Genomic DNA, 18,874 nt, shown 5'->3' with positions numbered 1-18,874 from the left:
TGCAGTCTGAATGGTTCACTTTGATAACAATTAGGCTTTTAACTCCAGAATTCCAGTGATTCAAATGGATCGGATCTGTTGGATCTTTATATGCTTCAACTGCTTTCCCAGGCCCTACAACACGACTCCTGCTGCCTATCGAATGATTCTAAAAGATCTCGCTAATTGATACAAACGAGAAACAGGTTTCTTCCTATAATTATGAGTTTGGGGGTTCATTGTTTCTATACTGATCTCTTATCGAGGAATCTGCTAATTTTCCGTGCGGAGGCACAAGATATCAGAAAGGCTGATTGCAGATCTAGATAATGAAGTGATGGAAAGGACCGACTACTGCATGAAGTCGAAAATGCGGCCCATGTCAACGTACCGTCGACCGCAATCACTTAAATATTTCTGGACGACCGAGCGATTGATCTCCAGGAGTCGTCTGTTTTGCTCGGTGAGGACCTTGATCGATGCCTCACTCAGCTTCTCGGGAGAGGAATGTGCGTCGTCAATGTGACGGAGAGGTTTCAACTCAAGCTTCTTGTTCTTCTCACAATCGAATAGGGAATCGAAGTAAAGCAATTGGTTGTAGAGCATTTTATCGGAATACTTGTACCGCACGCCAGTGCAACCATTATTGAGACACAGTTTTCCGAAGACGGAAACCTGTCTCGTCGCGTCTCCGCAAGTTGGATCATCGCATTGTATCCATCCAGCATAGTACAGTGATATGTGAGATCTGATGCATCTTTCTAGCTGACAGCTGATCTGAAGCGGCGTGAAAAGATGGTCGCATTTTCTGCATTGTAGACCGTTTGGGCATACGGTGTAGTCGCTTGAAGCGATTATACCTCCGAAGTCAAATGAACAACTGCAATTGGGGCAGCTGAGCCGGAAATTTGCGACATCTTTGAATCTTTCGGTATCTGAAATGGTGCTTTCCAATGGTTCCAGCCCGTTAATACCATTTCCATTATTGTTGGACTCCCTCGTCATATATTTTCTACTGTCCAGCCCCAGGGCGGTGCTCAAACGAACGAGATCAAAACTTTCAATTGTCTCCAAGAGCCTTTGGACAGGGCCGAAGATCTGCTTTTCCAAGTAGTACTCAGGATCGGGTTCCAGATTGTTTGCTTTTATCATAACCTCGTTAAGAGCTCGAGCCCTCGCGGCTGCAGAAAGCGAAGGTTCCCCAGATGAGATCTCTTCCGGCTTTTGTTTCGTTATGACAAACGTGATGACAGTGCCTGCCTTGACAACACGCCCGTTCTTTCTCATTCGTAGCGCAACCTGAACGGCCGGTGAGCTCTTGCCTGCGGGATAAGCGCTCGGGTCTTTCGAAAGCTTGGTATTGATTTTAAACAAATCGGTCCTTATCTGGTTTTGTTGCACTTTCCTAGTAATCTCCTCCAAGTATTCATAAATGTCTTGAAGCGCCGACTCCGGATCTTTATCGGAGAAGATGGTATTCAAAACGTGCACAGACACGTCTCTCGACAACGGACAATATTCACGACGCCGCATATCAAGGCCCTTTACCTCAAGCATAGTATGCTCGTTTCCATCCTTATCAATCCTAGCATTTAGAGCAGCATATTTCTTCTTAGCTTGAAGTAACAGCTTCTTGAAAACGTTATCAATATCGATCTCCAGTAGTTTGTATCGCTCATTGATCAACTTCTTGAAATCATTACCTATCTTGAGCGCTTGTGCGTAATTATCACAGCCGCTATCAATCATGACGGAATCGGTATCACCGTATACAACCAGGAGACCAATGCTCTCCGCAAGCTGTCTAGTATTCATCAGAATTTCTCTACCTTTATTGGTGACGAGCATGGCTAATGGCTTGGCATAAAACCTACTATTCACATAACCCAAACAACCATACATGGAATTTGCAGTCAATTTTAGCGCCTGCTGTCTGATGTCACATTGCGCACGTTTGTGTGGATCAGACTCAGTAGCCATGACTCGCTTGACTTCTCGACGTCGTTGAACCAAGTTGGCAAGAAGGCGTGGCAAAACACCCTGGTGCTCTGTCTCGGCCGGAACGTCTGGTAGTTCATCTGCATCATCGAGGTTTCGTTCTACAGTTGTGAAACATATGTTAAACTCCTGTATGATAGACGGATACAAGGAGTTGAAATCCATGACTAGCACATAGTTCTTGTGTAGACCCCTTTCTGGCTCAAAAACAAGACCACCTTGAAAGTTTGCTTTCCTCGCCGAAATGACAGGGTTGGACGATTGTGAATCATCATCCAGCTCTTTTAATCTTGAAGTCTTCTTCACCTTATTACTTCCCTTATCCGGAACAATGAATCCATTTCTAGCAAACTCATGTAGTAGAATGTACTCGTTTCTGCCTGCTCTGGTACCACCAAGAGTTTGAGACCAGGCGTTACCAGCTAAATTTGTCAATTGCTTTGTCAGGGATAGCAATTGGATTCTGAAGGAGACCTCGGCGGCAATTAGGCAGTTCTCTATATTCTCATTTAGCGCCATCGTCATGCTACTAGCATCATCCTGGTACTGAGGATGTTGATAGTTAATGTCCAACGGTTTGCGATCTATTCCGCAAGTAACTTGGTACATCTCTGCCAGTTCCCAGTTCTGACATTTGGGAGTCAGAGATTGACCCATATCATTCGCAATATCACAAACTAGCCTACCCGCCATCAGTTCCTGCACAAAGAACCGATTCATGGTAGCATTATTTTTGCCAAATCGTTCGGGCCATTGCTTCCTGACTCGACGACCGATGGCGTTGAAAGTTGGTATTCCAAGGTCATGTAACCTGTGTGCTAAAACGTCTAAATAGATGCTTTCTAGACGGTGTCCAATGATGACGTCAGGATCGGAGAGCTTAAGCATTGCACAAAAACACGAAAGTAAGGTCTTCTCGTTGTTGAATTGACGAACTTGTCCTTTTAGCTTCTGCTTTGTTAGATGAGGTAGTCCAACCGGAAAACTGGATCCTCGTGGTGGCCTGACTAAGGTAGTAATCTCATCCGGCTTCAGATTCTCTGGAATTGGGGATTCTAGGGGTAAGTTTTTATATGTAGAGACTGTTATTGCCACAATTTCCTGTCTGTTCTCTTTCACGTTCATGACGGTCTGCATCGCTAAAGATATAGCATCAAGTCCAGGCAATTCTTTCAAATCCAGAGGTTTAACGTGTTGTGGTTTGCTAACCACTACTTCTAGGGCACAGTTTGAAGCATTTTGGAGGGCGGAGAAGTCTCCGCTCTTCAATTCAAGCCAACAAGGACCCATGATTTTATTCTGCACAGCAAAACATTCAAAAATGTTCGAATTGCCGCCAAAAACATGGCAGAAATTGTCACTTGATAAATCGGCGGGAATTTGTTCGTTCTTAGATTTCGGGGTGTTGAAGGGCAATAAGACCTTCAGATACTCGGACTCGCGTGGAATTTCCGGGAGTTCGAAGCAGTATTTCATCTTCTCTGGTTTGGTGCGAATATTATCTAAACCGTATCGCTCTAGAAGCAGTGGCACAATTTCCTCATGGATATCCTGCGGAGTCTTTCCTTCTCGAGGCAAAAAATACAGCTCTCTGCATATATTTCTTATTTGAACCATGCCGGAGACGTAAGAGTTTTCTTTGGTTTTAATTTTACCAAAAAGGACCAGGGAATTATCCACTTGACAATAATCGAGCCAAAACATTCGGAAGGTATCTGTATCAGCATCAACAACTTGCTCTTTGGTACATTTGCTTTTGCCAAATGTCAAAGGCTCTGGTGAAGAATGTAGTGCAGATCTTACCAAATTTGTTCGAGCGACAGCAGGCGTACTTGGAGCAGTCACAAATGGCGATGTAGGTGGGTTCGACACTGAGCTGATATTCATTTTCCGAGAAGTTACCACACTTCGCAGTGTTCTTCCACCGAACGTTATGTCGTCGTCGCTATCGTCATTGCCTTCACTATCGTCCTGTGAGGCCTTAGCGGGTCCAGCATATCTCTGTTCCGTAGGCGAATTTTCGACATCATTCGTACTAATTTGATCATTGCCTGTATTCATATGCGATTTAATTGGCGATGAATTCAGTTCCACGGCTTCGATCAAGCTCGAGCCGTTCTCTATCCTCCTCTTCTTAGAGCTATCATCATCATCGGTTATGCCTCTGCCGCCTCTTTTCAGCGAATGAGTTACTTTAGTCGGTGAAGAAGGCAATTTGCTCCTCATACTAGGTTTCAGTTTGACTACTACATCGTTTTCGAAGTCACCTAGGATATCATCGAACTCATGGATGGTGAGATTCTTGCTCTTTGAATGCTCAACTCGTCCAGATAAACTCACTTTTTTCTGCTGCACACGAAGCAAGTTATCTATTTTTTTCTTTTCCTTCTGTTTCTTTCTTACTTCCTTCCTACCTGTCGTATCCATCATCTCATCCAGCTCCTCCGATTGCTCGTCTTCGTTGTAGCTGTCCTGCTCGTCTTCTACCCCGCGATCCACGTATCCCAAACCATCATCGTCGACAACAAAGTCATCGTGAAGTAATTCCTGACGTTTCCTGTTTCTATACTCATGCTCGTCAATCTCATCGTACAACCTATCGTCCTGCTCGTCATTAGCCAATTGTAAACCATTGCGTGCTGCCTGCAGTTTCTTCAGCTTCTCGAGCCTCTCACTTTGGCGACTCATATTGGAGTTTTCTAGCGTTGCACTGAAGGAATTACGAGTGGTAGTGAGTAAGTTGTCTTCTTGAAACGACTGTTGTTATATCAGTGAAGGACGCGTAGAAAAATGGGACGCGTCAGCGTCTCTTACGCGTCCGCATCGAAGAACTGAACAAGCTCGCAATAATGAAGCTCACAGATCCATTGCAAGATAGAAAGCTTTATTACGAGCGCTTGCTGACAAGAAACGTATGGTTCATTCTTGTTGGACTGTGAGAGCCACCATAAAGGATTCTTGCGTGTTTGAGAGGTCCCGTAGGAGTTCCATGGACCGCTCAGCTGTTGTCATTACTGCCTTGATTGCGGCAAAGAAGTCTCAAGCATAGCTTGTGCACTATACCGCATTTTCCGAGGCAGGACGATACTGTATGTCTGTCGGTGTGTGTTACGTATTTTGTACTTTTTACGTTTAGCTAGCGTTTGATCCTTTTCAATCACAGAGTTCAGCGAGTTACCAAGGCAGAGAGAAACAGAAACATCAACAGATAGATTATATGCCTTCCGGGATTTAACCTAGTTTATACTCAATATAACAGACAAAACAGTGTTAAAACCTACAATAAAAACTACTATTTAGCCTAAACAAAACTTGAACAAAACTTGAACAAAACTTGAACAAAACTTGACCTATTTAAAGCAATCAGCAGCTGCACTTTCCTTCGGCACACCCGCAACCGGAAACACACTTGCAGGTACACGACTCGCACTTGCAGCCGTTCTCGCAGCAGCAGCCGAAATTAACGATCTCTTCTTGAGCTGTAGCAGACATTCTTGGTAGTTGTTTCAGATATGGATTTAGTTTCTGGGTTATTATAAAGAGTAGTCAGTCAGAAATGGACTCTACAATCAATCAAGCACCTCTTTTTATATGTTTGTTCGTCGGCCAAAGCAAATGTCAGCAATAATCACTCGATCTTCTAAGCATTGACAGCGATGGACTCGCAAAGACGAGCGATGACGCGGCAGGCTAAGGGCCCTACAGTGAGCTAATTGTGCTGTACTGAGTATTTTTTGCTGGTTAGGTGACTTTACAAGTGCAGCTTGACTGAATTGCAGCCTGGCAGAAGTGTCAAGGGATAGATCAGAGACGCCTTTGGCATGGGTCGGTCTTAGAGGCTCTGGAACTTACTCGCAGGCTTATGATTGAGAGGCTGAAGAAGCCGGTGAAGATCAAGCGGCTCTCTTCGAACCTCTTCGCAAGCTTTGTTGTAGCGTTCGATTACCTGGCAATAACGAAGGGCGAGATTTGAAAATCATCTGCGTTACCACATAGAATGAAGAGATGTCCGTTGAGACAGTTTAGATAGCCGGTTGGATTGAAGTCGTATCGAGGATGTCTTTTTTTGACCTAGAAGCACAAAGAAGTGGATCTTCATCTTCCAAAGATGCTAACAACGACACTGACAAGGCTTTGCATCTGATACTTGAGTTCACCGACGAGTTGAAGAAATTGGACAGAGAATGCAGTAAAGTGGGCACTAAAAGAGATTCTCTGGATGTGAGGAATAACATTGAGACGGGACTTATACCTCACTGCAATGCTATTAGGGATAGCATAGAGGAAAAGCTTTGGAGTAGCGGCAATGAGCAATTGAGGAACGGTTCAAAAGTTCACAACGACTTCCAAGTGCTGAAGGAGACATTGCAGAAGCAGGAGCAGCGGTATAACGATATGAAAATGAAGAATGTATTGAGAAAGGGGGCTACGAAAGTACGAGAGGAGCCAAATTCTAACTACGTGTCAATCGAAGTCAACGAGCAAACTCCGTTACTGCTGCAAGAGGAGCAGCAGCCGCAGCAGAACCAGGCGCAAATGCAGGATTCCTCGCTGCAAAATGAAATAGATTTCAACTCGATCATACAGCGCGAAAGGTCGCAGCAGATCAACAGGATCCATTCCGCCGTCCAAGAAGTCAATGCAATCTTTCATCAGCTGGGGTCTCTGGTCAATGAACAAGGAGAGCAAGTAGATACTATCGACGGCAACATCGGGCACTTTTCGAGCAACATGCAGAAGGCGACCGAGCAACTAAACAGGGCCGAAGAGCACCAAAGGAAAAGGAACAAGTGCGGCCTTGTGACGTTGGTGGTAATGATAGTTGTCGTATTAGTAGTAATTTTAGCAGTCCTTAGCTAGACAAACGATATGAATGCTATATGATGGTATCGTTCTGTGACGCGGCGGGCTCGCCGTCGGGCTCGTCGCTTTTCTTCTGCTTCTCATTAAGCTGCTTCAGCAGCTCTGTCTTGATCTTTTCAGCCTTCTCGATGCCTTCCAGCTCACCACTTGATATTACAAGCTTCTTCAGGACCTCGTTTTCCGTCTCCAGCGTATGAATTTTTTGCTGCAAAGAGGTGGCCAATTCGCTTAGTTCATGGATCGAAGTCTCTAGCTGGGTCTCCTTGATTTTTCTCTTTAAAGGCAATTTTTGCGCCGCTCTCGAGTTCGGTACAGGTTTTGGAGCTTTCCGCTTCCCCAAAGACCTGCTTTCTTCGGCGGCCGACTCCGAGTCCGCTGTGATCTCATCCGCGGACCTCTTTAGCGGCCCCGTCTGGGCTGCAGTACCATCTTCAGCCATCTCACTCAACATCGACGAGCTTCCCCTTCTAACAGGCGACTTTTCCCTCACAGAACTCGAGTCTGATGAAGGCTGCGATGGTCTCCGGGACTGCGTGATGTTCGACAGTATGTCGAAAAGGAACGAAGCACTTCTCTCGATCTTGGAATCACCACTGGAACCCGCTCCACGGTCCACATGCTCGCTGCCTTTCTGTCTCTGTTTCTCTTTCTCGTGGTGAGCTATGATCACTGCGATGGCATCGATCTGATCCGCGCCCAGTCCCTGCTTGATCAGCGCTTGATAGGCGCCGGGCGGAACCGCCACTTTCGGCAGCAGAGCCACCAGCGTCGACGTCGGTATCTTTGAATAATCCGGCATGTGAATGACCGGCGCTCTATCCGCTGCCACCGGCAGCGGCTCCTCCTTGGTCGAGCTCGGTCTCCTGATCCCAACGTTCTCGGGACTGTTCGACACAGAATACGGCTGCGACGCCACCAAGTTGGTCAGCGGCGACGGTACCGTCGGCGCAAAGAAAGCGTTTGAGCCGTTCGGCGTAATGTCAACGTTTACAAACCCGCCGTGATCCTGTGCCGGAGATGGAACCCGCGGACCGGCATCGCTAGGTCCACCGCCGTTTGGCTGCTCCTTCCCGCGCCTCCGTCGGCTCGAAAACCGAGACTTACTGTGGTCATACTGCGAGGTCAAGAAAGTGTTACGTCTCTGTGTCAGAAAATGCGACCTCCCGCCCCCGCTCGACTCGTTGCCGCCGTCACGCCCGCTACCACGGTCACTGTCGCTGCCGTCGCAGTCGCCTTCGCCGTCTCCGTGGCCCAGCTGCTGTCTCTTGTCTTCATCCGGGAAGATAAATGAGTCATCAGCGAACGCGCTCAACTCCGTCGCCAGCCTCTCGTCCAGCGCCAGAGACCTCTCTCCCATCATCCCACCGAGAGAGTCCTGGTTCTCGCCTATGATCCACGAGTCCAGCGTCGCATAGTCCTGCTCCAGCGAAGACATGAAATTATCCACATACGCCAGCTGCTCCAGCAGTATACTCGGTGTAGCGTCTGTATCCCCCATCCCATGCCCCATCGACGCTCCCTCCGCGAGCAGAGACGCAGGCGGCGCGGAGTCGCTCTGCGAAACAGTCCCATTCTCGTCTCGGCCCGCATCCTCGCTCTTCAACGGACTGTCCGCCCCAAAAAGATTAATAAAACTCTCACCATACGAGGGTGAACCTCTGTTCTCGCTCATCCTTGACTGGGCTGTGCCACGACAATCGTCTCCCGATCACAATCCGCAGGCAATACCAACAAATCTCAACCTATTACTGCCTCTTCTACCATCAAAACCGTTAATATCCATCTCATCATGGCCTAATTTTTCAATACTGTGGCTCCTTCCAGCGAATTTAGCGTGCGGGAGTTACCCGTCTTTTCATAATTTTCTTTTTCCGCGAACCGAATAAGAAACAAGCGAAATGTCTAATCCAAGGCATATCAAGAAGTGGTTATTGCTTGCTAGAGGTTACTTTCCACTGGCGATGATTAATAGTGTTCGAGAGAGGGCCGTTGATCAGTGCGGCCAGCTACAGAAGGGATCTATCCCTTAGTCGTCCTTCATAGAAACGCGGTGTCGGCGTGGGAGAGTGCGAAGCAGGTATAGGAAACGGAAAAGGAAAGGAAGGAAGCACTCGGTAGTTGCAAACTTGGCTTTGTTTAAGTTTGTCTGCCCCACGGTCGCTGATAGCAGAAGAGGACGTGGAAGTGGAAGTGATAGAGGAAGTTTTTCGTTGTTTCTTGCTTGCGCCGTTCGGTGAGTTTGTACGTTGATCGGACCTTTAGGGAATCAACTGCATCGTATAGTCGCAGTAGGTTTTGGAACCGCATCGGTGGTTAAGTGCGTGAGGCGATGGCACGACATTTACAGGCACCCAGCTTAGAGGACCTGCTATCGCAGACAGATGCGGATGACGCTGCGGCGGACAGTGATTCGCCGTTTAACATCACGAATTTCGTAGCGTTCCTGGTGAGGTCGCATTGTGAGGAGAACTACGAGTTTTGGAAAAGCTGCAATTACTATTTGAACAACGTGGATGGAGCGACTTTTGATTTTGTTAGATGGAACACCGCGATATACGAGAATTTCATTAAAGTGAACGCTCCGATGGAGTGCAACTTGCCCGAGGACATCAGGAAGGCGTACATGGACTGGTACGTCGACAGCATCATCCCCAGTAGAGATATCGTGCTCAAGGCTCGACAGCATACGCTGAACTTGATGTCCGACGCGTACAGACAGTTTGTGCGGCACGTAAACTCTAGGCTGCCAGCGGTGGCGGTCGATGGCGAGACGGACTGCTTTCCGAAGAGCCCGCTCGACCGAAAGCGAGCTGATCAATTGGCCCTTAAGCGGTCGCTCACCGCCTCCGACGCTACCAAGAACGGTGCTTCCGTCAGCACTTCGAGCACTAGCACCTCGAGCTCTAGAGCCGGTTCTGCAGTCACTACGCAGAACAAAGGGCCTCTCGGACTTCTAAGCAAGGGTAAAGCACTAGTTGCAAAATTCAAGCGCAAGAGCCAGGGACCAGCTCTAAAGAAGGCCTCATCGACGGGCAGTGCATTGCCCGTGTGCGCCTCTGAAAAGAGGAGCAGAAGATATAGAACTTGACATGGACTAAAAGCGGCTCATCGATCAATTGCATTTAACAACTAATTTTTTTGGATCTACGGAACGGAAAAAAAAAGCCTGGCGAACCTGGCGGCGAATAGTAATAGTACCACCATTTCTGTCCTCGCTAGCCCCATCTCCTCCGCGTTCAAGGTCCGGTCATTATTATGACTCATTACTATGACACTACTCACGCCAGCGACTGCCAATTTTTTTTTTCTTTACTGACGCTGGTTAATCTCCAGGGCGAAAAATTTTTCTGTAATAATTTCTTTTAAGCATTTAGTCATACACTTAATACAGGTAACTATTAATTCGATATTTCTCGAAGTTGTATATAAACCAATTAATCTGCCATTGAACTTTCCCTTGGTGATTGCTAAGTAGAATTAAAATTCTGAGGAAGCCAAGTATGTTTTTCCGTCAGACTCTAGCTGCCTTAGCAGAACATGCTGGTAAGGTATCGAAATCTATACCTAGCGTTAAGCTAGCGTATAAGAATATGCTCAAGGATCCTTCCGCTAAATACAAGACTTTCCAAGCTCCAAAGATTTCCAACAGACAATGGCCAGATAGAACAATTACCAAGGCACCTCGTTGGCTTTCGACAGATCTCAGAGACGGTAATCAAGCTCTCCCGGATCCAATGTCGGTGGAACAAAAGAAGGAATATTTTCACAAGTTGTTAGAGATTGGATTTAAGGAGATTGAGGTGTCTTTTCCGTCAGCGTCGCAAACAGACTTTGATTTTACTAGATACGCGGTTGAAAATGCACCAGATGATGTAAACATCCAATGTCTTGTTCAATCCCGTGAACATCTAATCAGAAGGACCGTGGAATCTTTGACCGGTGCCAAGAGAGCCACGATCCACATTTATTTGGCAACGAGCGATCTGTTCCGTGACGTTGTGTTTAACATGTCCCGGGAAGAGGCGATCAAGAAGGCAGTGGAAGCTACCAAGCTAGTGAGGCAGTTGACGAAGGACGATCCAAGCCAGCAGGCTACCCGTTGGTCTTACCAGTTTTCTCCAGAGACGTTTAGTGATACTCCTACGGAGTTTGCCCTTGAGATTTGCGAGGCCGTCAAGGCTGCCTGGGGGCCCACTGAGGAAAACCCTATCATCTTCAACTTGCCCGCCACCGTGGAAATGACTACTCCAAACGTGTATGCTGACCAGATCGAATACTTCTCGACTCACATCAGTGAGCGTGAGAAGGTCTGTATTTCGACCCATTGCCACAACGACCGTGGTTGTGGTGTTGCCGCTTCTGAGTTGGGTGTTCTAGCCGGCGCTGACCGTGTTGAGGGTTGCTTGTTTGGCAATGGTGAACGTACTGGTAACGTTGATCTTGTCACTGTGGCGTTGAACATGTACACGCAAGGTGTCTCCCCAAACTTAGATTTCTCCGATATGACTTCTCTAATCGAGATTGTTGAACGCTGTAACAAGATCCCAGTGCCAGCAAGGGCTCCTTACGGCGGAGATCTTGTGGTCTGTGCGTTCTCTGGCTCCCACCAGGATGCCATTAAGAAGGGTTTCACTCTGCAGGAAAAGAGACGTGCCCAAGGTGACCAAACCTGGGCCATCCCATACTTGCCTTTGGATCCAAAGGATATCGGTCGTGATTACGAAGCTGTCATCAGAGTCAACTCGCAATCCGGTAAGGGTGGTGCCGCTTGGATCATCTTGAGATCTCTTGGTCTTGACTTGCCAAGAAACTTGCAAATCGAGTTCTCTACAGCTGTTCAAAATGAGGCAGACTCCCTCGGCAGGGAATTGAAGTCTGAGGAAATCACCAAGCTCTTCAAGGAGACTTACAACTACAACAACGAACTTCACAACGAAATCGCCCTGATCGACTACAACGTCGAGAAGGAGGGTGCTGAGCGCAGAAACTTGACTGGTCAAGTTTCCATCAGTGGTAACGTTTACGACATCCAAGGCTCAGGTAACGGTCCAATCTCTTCTTTGGTCGACGCGTTGTCCAACTTGTTGAACGTCAAACTCGGTGTCGCAAACTACACCGAGCACTCGTTGGGCTCCGGCTCTTCCACTCAAGCAGCATCCTACGTCTTGCTGTCCTACAGACGTGATACTGACAACGAAGTCGCTTACCAATGGGGTGTTGGCGTCTCTGAAGACGTCGGCGATGCTTCCATCAAGGCCATTTTCTCCACCGTGAACAACATCATCCAATCCGGTGAAGTTGCTTTGCCAAATTCGGGTGCCAAAGCGGCAGGAGCTGCATAAGAGCGCTCGCTAAAAGCAGCATATATCAGCATCAAAGACATATATATTTATCTACAATCAAGATCAAATATTTAAGCCGAGTTTATGACTTCGTTTAGTGTTCAAAACTTTCTTCAATTCGACTGTCAGTTCGATTTTTCAATAGAAGCGACAGGCAGGGAGCGACGACGCTGGTGAGGAAAACTGGTGAAAGTTGAAGTTTCTGCAGGAAAGTGATCCTTGTAAAATCAAAGCATAAGGAACTTCTCAATAATTCAGTTGCTAACTTTTCTAACCGGGATCATTGGCGCATGATTATATTGTTATCTCAGAAGCCGCAACGGAGGATTGCTATTGTCTCGCAGTCCTATGCGTTAATCTTGAAATCAGTCGGCGAGGATGTGTCTAATAGACCCCGTTGTGCTATTGAGCTTGTACCAAAGAATGATCTGAACAACCAGGGCTTCAAGAGACTTTCAAACCATGAAATTCACGGCTTCATTGGGCTTATTGAGATCGAAGGATTGATTTTTGTAGGGACGATCACAGGTAAGTCGAAGGTGGCCCAGCCTATACCGGGAGAGACTGCAAACAAGATCTTTGCTGTTGATTTCTTTTGTCTCAACGATGGACGCTGGGATTTTGTCGAAATAGAATCATCAGGATACCCTGCTATGACAGACGCAGAACGCATGCACAAAGACTCGCCAGAGTTTCAGGAGGCGTTACCAAGACACCCGTGTTACGAGCTTAGAAAGTTATTATCGAATGGCTCTTTTTACTATAGCTCTGATTTTGATTTGACCTCAAATTTACAGCAGCGCGGATTTAGCGAATACTCTCTCAGTGCAGATAACTTCCAGGAGGAGTACATGTGGAATTCCTTTCTCATGCAAGAGATTATTACTTATAGAGATAGACTTGATGCGAACCTGAAGCAAATTTTGGACGAAGAAGGATTCTTGACTACTGTCATCCGCGGCTTTGCGGAAACTTTTGTCACGTACATCAAGAAGTTAAAAGTCGCCATGACAGTGATTTCGAAACAAAGCTGGAAAAGAGCAGGAACGCGATTTAATGCTCGAGGAGTCGACGATGAAGGAAATGTGGCGAACTTTGTAGAAACCGAGCTGATAATGTATTCTTCTCAGTACTGCTATGCCTTCACGCAGATAAGAGGCAGCATACCGGTTTTTTGGGAGCAGGACACTTCTCTTCTGAATCCAAAGGTGCAGATAACAAGATCTATGGAGGCTACTCAACCAATTTTTGATGAGCATTTCATTAAGTTGATTGATCAATATGGTCCAGTCCATGTCATAAATCTTCTTTCAACGAAAGCTTCCGAGGCTGAACTTTCACAGAGATACAGAGCTCATATCACGAAGTCCAAGAAACTGAAAATGAACCACAACGTTTTTTTCACGGATTTCGACTTCCACAGGGAGACCGCCCAGGAAGGTTTCTCAGCGGCCGGCAAATTGATACCTAAGATTTTAGATTCTTTGATGGTCGCTGGGTACTTTTCCTACGATGTGAAGGAGAAGAAAACCATTTCAGAGCAGCAGGGCATCTTCAGAACCAACTGCTTGGATTGTTTGGACAGAACCAACTTGGTGCAGCAGATCATTTCACTTGCTGTATTCAAAACATTCCTGGAGGATTTCCATTTGCTAGATACGGGGTCTTACACGGATTCAGATGACTTCGTTTTGAAACACAATACTCTCTGGGCAGATCATGGTGACCAAATATCCCAAATTTATACAGGTACAAACGCATTGAAGTCATCTTTCTCCAGGAAGGGCAAAATGTCCTTTGCTGGAGCCTTATCAGACGCTACTAAATCGGTTAGCAGGATGTATATTAATAACTTCATGGATAAAGGGAAGCAGCAGAATATTGATGCCTTGTTAGGTAGGTTACCGCATCAACAGTGTGTTCAGCTATATGACCCAATAAATGAATTCGTGACATCGAGGCTTCTGGAACTATCAGATCGATTTACTTCGCAATCGTCGATCAATCTTTTGGTCGGTACCTATAATGTCAATGGTACTTCACGGCATGCCGACTTATCCAAGTGGTTATTTCCGATTGGCGATAAGTTCAAACCTGATATAGTGGTCTTGGGTTTGCAAGAAGTGATTGAACTCACTGCAGGCTCAATCTTGAATGCAGACTACTCCAAAGGCTCTTTCTGGGAAAACATGGTAAGCAAGTGCTTGAACCAGTTTGACGAAAAATACTTGCTCTTGAGGGTGGAACAGATGTCTTCACTGATCATTCTTTTATTTGTCAAAGGGGATAAGGCTAATTTGGTCAGGCAGGTTGAAGGTGCAAATAAGAAAACTGGTTTTGGTGGAATTACTGGTAATAAAGGTGCTGTCGCTATAAGATTTGAATATGGAGACACGTCATTCTGTTTTGTGAACGCTCACCTCTCCGCAGGAATCAACAACATAGACGAGCGTCGAAACGATTACGAGAGCATCATCAAGGGGATTAGCTTCACGAGATCCAAGACTATACCTCATCATGATTCTATCTTTTGGTTGGGGGATCTCAATTATAGAATTTCTCTTTCAAATGAAGACGTGAGAAGGGAACTAACTTCCAGGGAGGAGGGCTACATAGACCGACTTCTACGCTATGACCAATTAACCCGGGAGATCAACTCTGGTGTTATCTTCCAAGATTTCAGGGAGCCGACCTTAAAATTTCGCCCAACTTACAAGTTTGATCATGGAACGGACAATTATGATAGCTCTGAGAAGGCCAGAACACCTTCTTGGACGGATAGAATTATCTATAAGGGTGATAACTTGCATCCCTTGGCGTATGCTGATGCACCTCTCCTCATTAGTGATCATAAGCCTGTTTACGCTGCGTATCGGGCAAAGGTTACTTACACAAACGAAGCTGTTAAACTGGATTTGACTAAGCGTTTGTATAACGATTATAAGGCTGCTCATCCCGAAGAACTAGACAAGCGTGATAATCTTTTGATCGATATTGCAATGGAGAAGGAAAAGACTGCCAAGAGACGTCGCTCATTGGATCCGCCAACTAGCGTGACGCTACTTGATTTCCCCGATGCACCTGAAAGAATACTGTCACCAGTTTCATCGTCATCATCCTTATCATCCGAAACATTACAACCAATGAGAAGAAGTGGCACAAGTTCGTCTACCGAGGGCGCCAAGCCTAGACTACGCCCCCCTCCACCTCCAGCACCAAGATCCTTAGCATCATCGAAACCTGTAGGAGAATCTGAGGAAGAAGTTAAAAAGGCGGGCGACAAGGAAAATATGCAATCTCTGAGTAGACGTCACTCGCACTCAGCTCCTCCTCCTGTCCCACAACCAAGGAAGCCACTCCCACCAGGATTTAACGAGACCGTGCTGACGCCTAAAAACACAAGTCGATCATCAACACCAAGCATACCAAATATCGAGGTACCCGCTCCGAGAAAGAACTTCAGAATAGAAACACCAGTTTCAGCGTCGCCTTCTCCCCCTTTTACGGAGACCTCAGGTCCTGCAAATGCGAATACATCCAGCACAGAGGTCCTCGAGCCAGGAACTCCAAAGAAGAAAATAGCTCCAGCCAAGCCGCTCAAGAAACCAGAATTGGAGAGTCTGACCATGAACTCATGGAAGCCTCTGACCCCTAAATAGCCTTTGTCTGGCTGAGCGCTTTTGTTGATCACCTATAGTACAAACTTTTCAGCATACATTCATAAATACGTCTTCCTAACGAGCCCGCACGACGAGACTCAATGATCCGCAACAGACCGACGGTCCATCTTTTATGCTAGTTCCCCAGTTGCTTTGCAATTTTTTCCTTCAGTTCTTTGATCTCCTCATCCACCTTATCAATTCCCATATTTATCCGGTCTATTTCTTCCTGTTCAAGTTGCTTCGAGAAGACACAAGTTTCAGTCTTATTGGAGGGCAACAAGCTCCCTGGCCTGCTCATCAAAATCTTAAAGAACTCTTCATTTGGCTCATTGAATACCAATTCATCGTAAAATATCGATGAAATCTCGTCATTAGGCTTCTGTGGCTCCCACTTGATGTTGTAATACGGATGAAGTCTCAAATGATGATAGAAACTCACCATCTTTTCATTAGCTTCATCGACAAAGTGAATCTTGATATTTATCTCAAACTCCCCCCATCCTGTCTCCGTCAACTCGAAGGGCGGAGCCTCTATCGTTCGTGTGGCATTGGGATATGTGTCGTGTAGCTTGAAAACAACTTTCTTAATAATGTACGAGATGTCTTCGTTCTGCGGTCCTCTGACAAAGATGGTCCACAGATGTGTGTGTTCAGCAGGAGCGTTAGGCGGCCTCACTTCACCAAACTTTTTAGCAGTATTACCATATATGATAGGTCTCGAAACAGACAGCGTCTTGATCCTCTTGCTAACACCTGGTGGCATCTTATCTCCCAGTTTTCGCAACTAAAGTCTGCTTCTTATAAGCTGCCTACTTCAAGTTTTTTACTGATCTACATAGAGCTTCGACAAGAACCATCCACTATTGAAAAAACTGGCACCGAATAGATCTTCTATCGGCAACTTCAAAGATCTGATAGCTGCTGAGACATGGTGGTCAAAACCATTTATATAGCGAGACATGGTTATAGATCGAACTGGCTAGCTCAGGGCCCGCATCCATTGCCACCAACCGGAATAGATAGTGACGTGCCTTTGGCAGAGCACGGCTTACACCAGTCTAAGGAGCTGGCGCACTACATACTCTCACTAGAGAATCAACCGGAACTGCTTTTCTCTTCACCGTTCTATCGCTGTCTGCAGACAAGCGAACCCATCGGAGACATATTGGAGTTGCCCATCCTGGTTGAGCGAGGCATAGGTGAATGGTACAGACCCGATAGGCCTGTAATTCCCGTGGCCGCACCTTTGGACGTCTTACAGAACTTCTTCCCCGGTAAGATAGATCCGCATTGGGAATCGCAGATTATACCCAGTAGCAAAGGTGAGACTGAGCAAGATCTGTTTCTGAGGTGTGGTAAGTTTTGGCCGCTCTTCATCGCACAGGTAGAGAAACAATATCCGAATGTCGAGACGATTCTTTTGGTGACTCACGCTGCAGCGAAGGCTGCATTGGGGATGAATTTACTAGGATTTGCTAACTGGAGGGAGCCATTGGATGAGGATGGCACAATTATTAGAAGCGGAAGTTGTTCACTAGACAAGTACGAACTCGACGTCGAGAGTACCTATCAGGCTGAAGCAGAAGATGTGCCCTTTGAGCGCAGGAAATGGAGAATGACTATGAATGGGAACGTTGAATTCTTGAGCAAGGGCGAAGAGATGAACTGGGATTACAGAAATGCGCAGGAGGCTGGCTCAGATGCCGACATGAAGATGAGACTGGAGGCGGCAGCGGGCAGCGGTAACATCGAAGCGCCATTCGAAGAACGTCAAATGGAAACGGTGTATGTGAGTGTCGATATTCCAAGCAGTAATTATAGAGAGAAGTCGGAGATTGATAGAACAGCCACTTTGCAATACTCTGGATTGGAGACTGAGGCGCCTCTATTCAGAGTTGGCGATCAACTTTATGAGGGTAAATGGAAGAAGTTGGTGGGCACAGAGCTGGCGTTCCCAAATGAGCCTGTGACTGCGAAGAAAAATAGTAACAACGGTGCTTTGGATGCTTCCAGCACTCAGGAAGATGAAATCGACTCAGCAAAGTACTCAGAATCGACTGAAGTGGTAATGGATGATGCGCCAGAGCTCGAGCAGGACGAGGATAAACATTTTGAGAAGATTTACAAAATACGTGATCGTATTGTTTTGGACAAGGTTGAGCGGATTTAGGATCTTAATGATTTCACGTCTCACTTCTGCGCTCTGTTTAGTTTTGGGTTTTCGTAAGATGTATAATATATGTGAGCTAGCCATTCTCGGCTAAATAACAAGCTAGCCTGAGCTCGAAGAAAGGAAACTACATAAGTCACCTTCATTGGAAGCTTGCGAACCGTCCTTTTCACTGACATGCCATCGACTACCATATCCGAGCAAATACAAAACAAGTTTGATGTAATTTTGGCAAGTTCATCGCCTAGAAGATATCAGATCCTCCACGATGTCATGGGGCTCCGCGACTTGAAGCTTATGAAGCCGTCATTTGAAGAGGACTTGGATAAGGCTCTCTACAGGAACGATCCGATCCGCTACGTTCGTGACACTTCCTTCTGCAAAGCACAAGGGATCGCCAAAGATCTGGAGGCCCAGAATGATGCGAAAGACCCCAAGGAAAAACTGATCATATGTGCAGATACGATTGTGATTGACACGGATAATATCATCTATGAAAAGCCAGGCACCAAGGATGCTCAATTGGCCAATCTGAAGAAATTTTGTTACTCCGACAAAGGTCACCCGCTGAGAGTCGCAACAGCGGTCACTGTAATCCGGTGGCGGGACGGCAAGAACTACGACATACGTGATCCTTTCCACGAGATCACAGAGCTGTATTGCGATGGCCAGATACCAATCGAGCTGCTCGAAGAGTACGTCGAGAGCGGTGAAGGCGTTGCGGTAGCCGGAGGACTAATGATCCAGGGCATCAGTGGTATCGTAATAAAGACAATCAACGGCGACTACAACAACGTCGTCGGCTTACCACTGAACAGGACCTTCCAAGCCATCTATCAAGAGCTGAATAGCTAGCTGCA

General features: G+C 46.5%; 9 protein-coding genes across 9 annotated transcripts; 6 read left to right on the top strand and 3 right to left on the bottom strand.

Annotated features, from left to right (window-relative positions):
- Positions 1–330: 330 nt before the first annotated feature.
- POL1 (DNA-directed DNA polymerase alpha catalytic subunit POL1) lies at positions 331–4,665 on the bottom strand (the record flags this gene model as incomplete). The annotated part of the gene is made up of 1 exon (XM_037283595.1): positions 331–4,665. One exon carries the CDS (start codon positions 4,663–4,665, stop codon positions 331–333), a length of 4,335 nt encoding a protein of 1,444 aa, XP_037139491.1.
- Positions 4,666–6,033: 1,368 nt separating this feature from the next.
- Positions 6,034–6,837, top strand: VAM3 (SNAP receptor VAM3; the record flags this gene model as incomplete). Its single annotated transcript, XM_037283594.1, has 1 exon — positions 6,034–6,837. The coding sequence occupies one exon, from the start codon at positions 6,034–6,036 to the stop codon at positions 6,835–6,837; it is 804 nt and encodes a 267-aa protein (XP_037139490.1).
- Positions 6,838–6,853: 16 nt separating this feature from the next.
- Positions 6,854–8,512, bottom strand: MET4 (Met4p; the record flags this gene model as incomplete). Its single annotated transcript, XM_037283593.1, has 1 exon — positions 6,854–8,512. One exon carries the CDS (start codon positions 8,510–8,512, stop codon positions 6,854–6,856), a length of 1,659 nt encoding a protein of 552 aa, XP_037139489.1.
- Positions 8,513–9,169: 657 nt separating this feature from the next.
- RGS2 (GTPase-activating protein RGS2) lies at positions 9,170–9,928 on the top strand (the record flags this gene model as incomplete). Its single annotated transcript, XM_037283592.1, has 1 exon — positions 9,170–9,928. The coding sequence occupies one exon, from the start codon at positions 9,170–9,172 to the stop codon at positions 9,926–9,928; it is 759 nt and encodes a 252-aa protein (XP_037139488.1).
- Positions 9,929–10,340: 412 nt separating this feature from the next.
- HG536_0D03350 (uncharacterized protein) lies at positions 10,341–12,182 on the top strand (the record flags this gene model as incomplete). The annotated part of the gene is made up of 1 exon (XM_037283591.1): positions 10,341–12,182. One exon carries the CDS (start codon positions 10,341–10,343, stop codon positions 12,180–12,182), a length of 1,842 nt encoding a protein of 613 aa, XP_037139487.1.
- A 290-nt stretch (positions 12,183–12,472) lies between these two features.
- HG536_0D03340 (phosphatidylinositol-3-/phosphoinositide 5-phosphatase INP52) lies at positions 12,473–15,841 on the top strand (the record flags this gene model as incomplete). Its single annotated transcript, XM_037283590.1, has 1 exon — positions 12,473–15,841. One exon carries the CDS (start codon positions 12,473–12,475, stop codon positions 15,839–15,841), a length of 3,369 nt encoding a protein of 1,122 aa, XP_037139486.1.
- A 136-nt stretch (positions 15,842–15,977) lies between these two features.
- On the bottom strand, positions 15,978–16,607 carry YAF9 (YEATS domain-containing protein YAF9; the record flags this gene model as incomplete). Its single annotated transcript, XM_037283589.1, has 1 exon — positions 15,978–16,607. One exon carries the CDS (start codon positions 16,605–16,607, stop codon positions 15,978–15,980), a length of 630 nt encoding a protein of 209 aa, XP_037139485.1.
- A 165-nt stretch (positions 16,608–16,772) lies between these two features.
- On the top strand, positions 16,773–18,014 carry HG536_0D03320 (uncharacterized protein; the record flags this gene model as incomplete). Its single annotated transcript, XM_037283588.1, has 1 exon — positions 16,773–18,014. The coding sequence occupies one exon, from the start codon at positions 16,773–16,775 to the stop codon at positions 18,012–18,014; it is 1,242 nt and encodes a 413-aa protein (XP_037139484.1).
- Positions 18,015–18,191: 177 nt separating this feature from the next.
- HG536_0D03310 (nucleotide diphosphatase) lies at positions 18,192–18,869 on the top strand (the record flags this gene model as incomplete). Its single annotated transcript, XM_037283587.1, has 1 exon — positions 18,192–18,869. One exon carries the CDS (start codon positions 18,192–18,194, stop codon positions 18,867–18,869), a length of 678 nt encoding a protein of 225 aa, XP_037139483.1.
- Between the last annotated feature and the right edge of the window lie 5 nt (positions 18,870–18,874).

The sequence above is a fragment of the Torulaspora globosa genome, chromosome 4 (genome assembly GCF_014133895.1).
Source record: "Torulaspora globosa chromosome 4, complete sequence".
NCBI classification, from domain to species: domain Eukaryota; kingdom Fungi; phylum Ascomycota; class Saccharomycetes; order Saccharomycetales; family Saccharomycetaceae; genus Torulaspora; species Torulaspora globosa.
Note: the sequence above shows the minus strand (reverse complement) of the source record. Positions and strands in the feature narration are given on the sequence as shown.